Genomic DNA, 10000 nt, shown 5'->3' with positions numbered 1-10000 from the left:
TATTAATCTCTCCTAACATCAGGCCTCGTTGGGGTTTAACCCTTCACGAAGCCGGGACATGATGGAATGAGAGACGACAGCATAAACTGAAACACACTCCTGGAGCAGCTCACTACAGCTGGACCGGACCAAAAACAACGTATGCATGCACACACATACTGCACGCACACACACTCACAAACGCACAAATGCAAACACAGACAGACACGCACACACACACACACTCACACAGCGCAGTTACCGTAGAGCCAACATTGCTTAGCGTCAGGCGCTGGGTGATTGCTTAATTCGCTGCAGCTCATTCCAGGCTATCGAGCCTCAATTGGTTGAAGTGATTTAGCAAAGTGGAATGGGCATTATTTCAAGATGGATGTCTGCTCACACACATTCAGAGAAAAACTGTGTGTGTGTGTGTGTGTGTGTGTGTGTGTGTGTGTGTGTGTGTGTGTGTGTGTGTGTGTGTGTGTGTGTGTGTGTGTGTGTGTGTGTGTGTGTGTGTGTGTGGTGTGTGTGTGTGTGTGTGTGTGTGTGTGTGTGTGTGTGTGTGTGTGTGTGTTGGCCTACCTTGTGAGCACAGCGGTATACCGCACTGCTGGTGTCGGAGGTTTGGGCGCGGGTCAGTCGTGAAGCACCAGGGTCCAGCGGTGGAGTTGTCTGGGTTACGACAGTAGTTCTCCCGAAGGTCCTTCTTCCTGTACCTCTTAGACATGAACCTGGTGGCACAGCGGAGAGACAGAGGCGCTTAACCCTTCACTGTGACCGACACCATAGTCTCCTCGGGTACTGGAGAAGAGCAACGCGTTTAACCCTTCACTGTGACCGACACGATAGTCTCCTCGGGTACTGAGAAGAGCAACGCGTTTAACCCTTCACTGTGACCGACACCATAGTCTCCAAAGCAAACAGGGCTGTCTTTCACTTCGACTAATAGTCATCGGACTATTCCAGACTAATCGATTAAATGAGTTGTGTTTCCCACACACGCAATCATGCAGAGGGACTTCTTTAAATCAAGCGCTTTCCAGAGATTGATGAACATTTTCCAAAGGAAATAACTCATTCCAGCATGGGGGGAAAAACTTGAAAATCGACTAACAAAGAGACAGCCCTAGAAGACATGTATTAATAGATTCAGAGGGTCAGCTTGATCATTCACTTGCTTGTTATTTACATTTAAGAAACAATAGAAGCATTGTCTTACTGTATATGACACAGTGGGCAGACGGAAAAAAGCCTGCCTCTGTACATCTGAATAGATTGACACGTCCATTAGAGAGAGAAAGGAAAATTTAAAGTAAGAGCTAAAGTAGTGAAGGTCAAGGTCAACTTTATTTCTATAGCACATTTAAAATCAACCGAAGTTGTACCAAAGTGCTTTACAATATAAAAACAGAAAATACTAAAAGAAATACAAAAATACAGTATACAGGCGGCTGGTGGCGCAGTGGACATTGTGCTCGTCACCAACGCAAGAGACACGGGTTGGGTCGGCCCTCATACTAACTCAATTGGCAGAGTTAGCGGGGGTGGAAGTCGATGCGTGGTAATCTGCACAGCAGAGACAGGAAATGGCGAGGGGTAGTGTGAGCCTCCCACGCGTTACACCTCGCCAATGAGAGTCCGCTCTGGCAGGTGAAAAGATGTGACAGGCTGCCTCCTCGTGTATCGGAGGGACACGTGATGCAAGGCTTCTATCCTCCCTACAACCGGCCAGTGGGGGGCATATGCGAGCAACGTTCAAGACAGGGGAGGGGAGAATTGGCACAGCGAAATTGGGATGGGAGAAAAAAATAATTAAATAAAAGAGGAGAAAAAAGTGGATACAAAAAAAATACAGTATACACACAAAGTCATAAAAACGACACTACATTAAAAACAATCACGACACGACCAGGGATGTGTGGCTTACCAAGCCTCAGAACGCCAATAAAAACAGGTGAGTCTTCAGCTGTGTTTTGAAACTCTCTGGGTCTGGGCAGACCTCATTGGCAGTGGAAGACTGTTCCATAGTTTAGGGGCAGCCACCGCAAAAGCTCGGTCGCCTTTTGTCTTTAGCCTAGACCTCGGGACCTCTAGAAGTAGTTTATTTGCTGACCTCAGTGCTCTAGCTGAATAAAAAATGCTGGATCCATGCAGCCATGATAAACAGACCCATGGAAAAGGTTAGGTTAACACATCGGGGCCATTGGGATTAGACGGGGCCCACGCTATACGGCCAGCATTTCAAAACAACCTTTCATTGTGCGTGAGGCTGTTTGTAGAGCTAATCTAAATCTATACTTTATATTATTGCTATCTGTCCATTCTCAATTGACACTATAAACCGTCCCTTCAATATGCCTTAAATAAATAAATTGTGCATCAATACGTTCCATTTTATAGCGTCTTGAATATGAACGTTATAGCAGAATGTTCTGGGGTATTTCCTGGAATACGAGATATAGGGTGCTAAGCTAATAACGTTAAAAAATCGAATGGCGTTTCGGCTATAGACAAGCTAGAGTTAAAACTGCATTATCGAGACAGCGCCCCTACGAGGATCTGGCCAGTAATGCACTTTTCCGAATTCCAAGAGTAGGGTCAATCTGCAGTGCCGCTCGGTGACATTGAGTAGGATATTACAATGTAATAAAAGCCAAAACAACCTTGCCACGTATATATATATATATATATATATATATATATATATATATACGTGGTTGGCCCCGAATGTGGTCTAAACTGGTGATAAGTCAATTGATTCCAAATTATTATTATTATTCGTTTTATTTAGTTTGATATATTTGTTGATTTAAAATAATAATTAGAATGCAGATCTACTAAGAAATAATAATAATATATTTGTGTCTACTTTATTAATATAAAATGTTTATCAGATGCAAAAAATAAATCGGCCATCACCCTGCTCTCTCAAGCTCTGCATGGATGAGTTCAACCTGCCAGAGACAGACTCTGCATGGATGACTTCAACCTGCCAGAGACAGGCTCTGCATGGATGACTTCAACCTGCCAGAGACAGACTCTGCATGGATGACTTCAACCTGCCAGAGGACAGACTCTGCATGGATGACTTCAACCTGCCAGAGACAGACTCTGCATGGATGACTTCAACCTGCCAGAGACAGGCTCTGCATGGATGACTTCAACCTGCCAGAGACAGGCTCTGCATGGATGACTTCAACCTGCCAGGCTCTGCATGGATGACTTCAACCTGCCAGAGACAGGCTCTGCATGGATGACTTCAACCTGCCAGAGACAGGCTCTGCATGGATGACTTCAACCTGCCAGAGACAGGCTCTGCATGGATGACTTCAACCTGCCAGGCTCTGCATGGATGACTTCAACCTGCCAGGCTCTGCATGGATGACTTCAACCTGCCAGGCTCTGCATGGATGATTTCCCCCTGCCAGAGACAGGCTCTGCATGGATGACTTAAAGGGGAACTATCTTATAAATGGCCTTTTTGAGTGTTTAGCATAGTTTCCTAGCTATGTGAACTTATATAATATGATCTATGTCTCAAAATTCTCATATTGGCGCATTCTTCCAATTCTCCTCTCACAATATTCACCCTCACTGAACTGAGTCGTTTGAAACACCTGCACCCCAGTCCACATCAGCTCAAAACAGCTCGAGATCTTGAGGTAGAAAAATGCTGTTTTTGAGGACTTGATTAGAAATACAAAAAATGAATAAAAAAATATATATATTACAGAGGTGTTCCATAGACTCACAGGAATTGTGTAAAAGTGCCCAAATAGTGAAAGAAATAGTAAAATAGTTCCCCTTTAAAACTGCCAGAGACAGACTCTGCATGGATGATTCAACCTGCCAGAAACAAGGGCAAAAACACATGGCTGTGTTCACCGGCGGTGACGGCAGCATTAACCTGGTGCTGATTGAAACAGAAATTTGGCTGTCAGTGCCGCCCGGTGATTTTCCAAATGATGATGGAGTAATGACAAGTACATAAAAAAAAACAGAGAAGGCCGCCGACCGGGAGTTGCAATGAAACGGGAGAACACTTTCACTGATAAAGACGTCATTTATCTCTGTCATTTGTGTGTATACGTGTGTGTGTGTGTGTGTGTGTGTGTGTGTGTGTGTGTGGTGTGTGTGTATCAGTGTGTCTGTGTCTGTTATGCCTGTGTGCTGACTGATAAAGACTACAAACAGCCTGGCTTCAATTACCTGACCAACCAAGATAAAGCAGGTTCACTGGAGGTACAAACTCTCGCTCTCACTCTCGCTCTCTCTCAAAGTCATCACATCAACACCACTGAGTGGGGGGGGGGGGGGGGGGGGGGGGTTGTGTGTGTGTGCGCGTGTGCGTGTGCGTGTGTGTGTGTGTGTGTGTGCCCGCGCATGCGCATAATGTGTGGCTGTCTGTGTGGGCACTTAATGTGAAAAACTAAGGATAGATTTTGAGAATACACAGCATAAAATCAGGGCTATTTTTGTGTCACAGTATGGTGTTGGTTACTGATACATACTGTATCTGTGTATGTGTGTGTGTGTGCGCGTGTGCGTGTGCGTGTGTGTGTGTGTGTCTGTGTGGTTAGATTCAGGGCTGCGTGTCCTCTTCCTCCCCTGGGGGGGGGGCCTCTCACACACCTCTAGAGAGAGAGGTAGCTAACTGGCCCATTCACATTATCTGGACAGTCTGTGATGTGCGGAACACACCGCTCTCTAAATCCCATGGACACAGGCTACATCACTCCCTCTTTTGACTCCGAGACGCACAGACTGTGTCTCTGTTTTCTGTCAGCGGCTGTTTATCAAAAGGTATTAAGTATGATTACAGTTTGAAAATGGGATATCGGGGAGTTTAGCAGTGTCTAAAGCTTAACCGCGGGCTGAATATTATGATACTGTAGAATCACACACACACATAAAGGCAACCATGCCCTTACACACATGCGCACACACACACACACACACACACACACACACACAAACACCTAGATAAACAGAAAGGCCACAGCAGGAAATGATGCGTGTCTCTGAAAAGCGTTACAATGAGGTCAGGCCAGATCAGTCCTGATGAATCACTGTTCCCATGAGCCTAATCAGCCACTAATATATCATACAACACACACACACACACACACACACACGCACACACACACACACGCCTCTGGCTACCAGCTAATGGCATTTCTAACACATGAACCCAGGCTTACAGTAAGGTCAATGCAATCTGTGATTCATCTAACAGTATGTTGAAAGAATGTCCATAATGAGAGAGAATACATGACCTCAAAGCCAATATTTCTATCACGCAAATTCATAGACAATTTACAACATCATCAACATTCAGTGTCAATTAGTACTAGTGCAGTGCCCGTTCGGAACAGGATGATTGCTTGGCCTCCTGCTTGCAGCTCGCGACCCACCAAGTGTGAAGTCAATCAGATGAACGATTCTCGAGAACATCGAAGGACAGACCATTTTTTGCTATATGGTGCATTGCCACAGCTCAATGGCCAAGGTTGTCATTTAATGATAATCACCTGCTATTTGATTACAATCACCTGTTGTTTGATTTGATTGTAATCACCTGTTGTTTGATTTGATTACAATCACCGGTTGTTTGATTTGATTACAATCACCTGTTGTTTGATTGTATTACAATCACTGGTTGTTTGTGACCAAGATGTCTGCGATTGAATGCTACAGTATGAATGCCATGAAATCATCTTCACAGACATCTTTGTACTGCAGGAAAACAACAGATGATCGTAATCAAATAACAGCTTATTATCATTATATCATCATGACATCACATGACAACCATTACCAATGGGCTGTGTTCCCCATGTTGCGCCATATTGGAGGGAAATGCATGATACATCATGAGAATAATATGAATATTAGCCAACTAATTGGTTGCTTTTGTCTAATGTTCTAAGACTAGACTAGACTGAATTATTCCTGGAAAAGCACATCTCCGGTTAGCACAAGATATACAGTACAGATGTCCTCCTGCATGGCTGTATGTGAGGAATGTTAATAATCAAGTAAGCAGGAATGTCTTTAGTCAAGGATAATCCTACAAAATTGAGACCATGCTATTTGTCAGTGTTGTAGTCGAGTCACTAAATCTCGAATCCGAGTCGAGTCTCAAGTCCCCAGTGTTCAAGTCAGAGTCCAAGTCAGAGTCACAAAAGAAGAGCCTGAGTCGAGTCCCCATTACCCTAGTCCGAGTCCATGTCATCAAGGTTAAGTCCACTCCACTCTGGCAGTCAAAGAGCTGACATACAAATAAAAAAAGGTCTATATTAAACATAAATGACACAGCGGTCACCATTTCAAAGGGAGTTTATTTACTTTATGACACAATAGCCAAACAAATGCACTAGCCATCAATATCGTATGCCAAATGATTAGGGCCTATTTGAACTTTATATAAAAATGTTTAATAATAATACTGAATTTATCTATTAACAAGTCCGAGTCCGAGTCTGCACCTTCCGAGTCCGAATGCAGCCAATGCTGGAGTCCAAGTCCAAGTCTGAGTCATCAGTCCAGGACTCGAGTACTACAACACTGCTATTTGTTCCGGAGTGAGATCCACTGGTACATACATAGTCCACATAGTGGGCTTGTGGCAGAAGCTACAGTATAGGGCTGAATGATTAATCGATTTTAAATCGAAATCGCGATTTTAAATGATGCAATTAGCAAATCGCCCAAAAAAAAGAAATCGCAATTATTATTATTATTATTTTTTTAACCAGGAAGTCCCATTGAGATACAAGATCTCCTTTGCAAGTTGTTGTTATTGTTGTAGGAACAGTTTGGGAGAGGGAGGTAAGGGGTATTAGATTGTGTGTTGTGAAGTTTAGACTTCAGAGAGGGAGAGTAAAGTACAGAAAAAAAGGTACCGTTGGGTACCGGTATCTATTCCCTGGTAAAAAGAAACATTTCCAGGCTCGGTGTCCCGAACAGACCCACTGCGTAGGCTAGATGCAAGCCGCATTTTACAATAAACCTCTGTGGGGCTGCTTAAAAAAGAAATTATTATAATCGCAAATTTTATCGCAATCGCATATCTGTCCGAAAAATCGCAATTAGATTATTTCCCAAAATCGTGCAGCCCTACTACAGTACCATGGTTACAACGCTGAAGAGTGGTGGTGGGAAAGCAGGGGAGGGGAGTCTTACTTGTGTTCGTGGGGATAGGAGACGCCCAGGCCTGGCACGAGATTCCACTCACTGTCACTGACCTACGACCTCTGTAGCTCTGACCTGTGCCTATGATGCACTCCCGCATGAAGTCTGACGAGAGAGAGGGACGGAGAGAAGAGAGGAGGGAGGGAGAGAGGGGGGGTGGAGAGAGAGAGAGGGAGAGGGGGGAGCAGGGGGAGAGAGCAGGAGAAAAGAGAGAGGGTGGAAGAGAGAGAGGGAGAGGGGGAGCAGGGGGGAGAGAGAGCATGAGGAAAGGGAGCAGGGAGAGGGGGGGTGTGGAGAGAGAGCGAGAGAGAGAGAGGGGGAGCAGGGGGAAAGAGAGATGGTGGAAGAGAGAGAGAGAACATGTAAGCCAATAATGGAAACACATTGTGTTGTGTGTATGAAGCCAGGCAGGGCTGATGAAGAAAGCAGACATTGGGAGATGTTCAGCTTAACAAGGATGTGACAATGCCAAAAATCTGAATCTGTTTTCCTAATCTTCTGCCAGCGCTTGTGGGACCAGTAAAAAAAAGCAGGCTAAACGGCCTGCGTGTTTTCTACTGTGAGCTGCTAGTTGAAGCAGTCGAGGAGTTTCCATTGTTTACACAAACACCATGTTAATGACACATAATTTACCATAAACTTGCAGCAAAACTATAAACAGCCCCCCCCCCACACTCCTGATGGTTGACATAGTTATGCCGCATGGCTGTGCGGACTGAGGCTGGAAAAAGGAGTCTTTTTTATTTTGGTCCTGGTCTTGGAATGACCTTCAGTCAAGCCTCAAACTGATGGCACTTGTTCCTTTAGCCAGTTTTAAACGGAAGTTATCTGAGGTCCTTACCACCAGCTGCTCACGTAGTAATAAGTAACGTACCTTGGTTTTTTATTGTTCCAAATGTGCACAATGTAGTGATTGCTTTTTGTTGTGTTGTTCTCTGTGTTTTATATGTTTTTGTTGTGTTTACCATTGTGGAAACGTTGCTGCTTTCTTGGCCAGGTCAGCATTGTAAATGAGATTTTGTCTCAATGCTTTCTTATCTGGTTAAATATAAAAATATATAAATTGAACAATACTGAACAACACTGACTCTCAAAATCTCATAATCCAGCACCGGGTTTTATTAAATCCACTGCATTTGTATTTGAGTGCAGATCTCAAAAGAGAATTCTGACTTATGTTAAACACCATGGCTGAAACAGAACATGTGGCTGGTAGGCATCTGCTGGTGGAAAGAGTACAAAGAGAGGAGTCACCTTTCTTCTGATAGAGTTGGTAGTTGAAGTCCTGTTGGCTCTGGGCTCCTGGCGAGCTCCTGTCAAACGACAGCCACTGGCATTTCCTGTTTTTATGATCATAGAGGAACGCTCTGGAGAGACAAGAGGGGAAGGACAGGACAGGGAAACAGAGATGGATGTGGTCATTATAATTTCTAATCTTGAATCTATTCAATACAATGAATAAAGCAAGCCAGGCTGATCAGCATGGGATATAGATAGGCCAGCATGGCCAACTTAGCAATATCAGTGTTCCATATGTGAGGAAACAAAAGACCATGATAGATTGGATGTTATCATGTTTCTCTGAAGATATCAAATGGCAACAGACGCAGGGGACCTGCGCCAGTAATGTATTGCCACTGGCCTTTTCTGCATTTCACATGAAAAACAAGTCTGGTTGCAGCGTAGCCAGAAAGCTGTGGCTGTCTTTCTTGTCCCTCCCCCCTGGTCTACTTGCTTCGGTATCTCAATTCCCCAGTGAAAGACACCACAAAGTCAGCAAAAGCAATGCATCTACCGGAGATTGGGGCCGAGGTAATAATAATGCAAAGCACCCAGCAGGGGTATGGCGCACCTGACACTCATACTGTAGAGTAAGCGTGACTTCACGCGTGGTACAACATCACCCAGGTTGTCAGTGGTGACAGATGCCTAGAGGTGAGAGGCCGGTTGCCAATAGGACCAGACTTACCTGCAGGCGAAGGGGAGCCTCTTGTTGCGGCTGCAGGCTTTGGCGCACTTGGCCATGCTCAACTTCCTGCTTTTGGTCAGGTGCGAAGGGCTGGGAGACGGGCCAACCAACCGTATGCCGTCAGTCCTCTGGTAGTCCTGGAGCGCATTTCTCCTGCTCTCTGATACACAATAACATCCAAACAGATATGTATGCATGTTATGTATGTATGTATTATGTATATATTCATGGTTCTGCAACATGTTCATATACCGTATCAAACATCAAAACTATAATGGAACATATAGATCATAACAAGCCTACCCTAACCCTCACCTAACCGTCATTGTAACCCTAACCCTGAATCCAACTCCTAACCTTAATTTGCTCACTGAAACTGGTCCTCATAGTTATAGAAATACATTCCCACAAACAGATGCCTGAGTGTATCTCCATGGAACAGCACTATAGCCTCCACTAATGAGCCCAACAGTACTGAGACAAGACTGTCCAACAACATTATAATGTGTGAATTAAGCTGCTTTAACCACTATTAATCTACAGGGCCTAATGAGATGCGCACAGTCATCAATCACAGTCCCCTTAGCGACTAGCCCAGTGGGACCAGATTCTGACCACACACACATGCAAACATATACATGCACAGAGGCTGGGGACCAGCGAGTATCTGCTGTGTCTGTTGGCAGAGAGAGAGAGAGAGAGAGAGAGAGAGAGAGAGAGAGAGAGAGAGAGAGAGAGATCCCCCCTCCACCTCCTCCCCCTTTCAGCTGGGGCTCTATAACAGTTCATTTTAACTGCAACAGTAGAGGGAAATCCACTAGAGCATTGCCTCTAGACTTCATCGAATTGCTCTCA

At 44.7% G+C, this 10000-nt stretch overlaps 1 protein-coding gene across 1 annotated transcript in view; it reads right to left on the bottom strand.

Moving 5' to 3' along the window:
- Window positions 1-10000, bottom strand: part of hgfb (hepatocyte growth factor b) — a 43993-nt gene that overhangs the window by 33152 nt on the left and 841 nt on the right. The window contains 5 exon segments of the mRNA XM_084334266.1: window positions 565-713; window positions 7168-7183; window positions 7186-7281; window positions 8431-8543; window positions 9146-9305. Coding sequence (XP_084190392.1) covers window positions 565-713; window positions 7168-7183; window positions 7186-7281; window positions 8431-8543; window positions 9146-9305 — 534 coding nt within the window.

The sequence above is a fragment of the Notolepis coatsorum genome (genome assembly GCF_963971535.1).
Source record: "Notolepis coatsorum genome assembly, chromosome: 18".
Classification (NCBI taxonomy): Eukaryota; Metazoa; Chordata; class Actinopteri; order Aulopiformes; family Paralepididae; genus Notolepis; species Notolepis coatsorum.
This window is presented reverse-complemented; position numbering and strand designations above follow the sequence as displayed.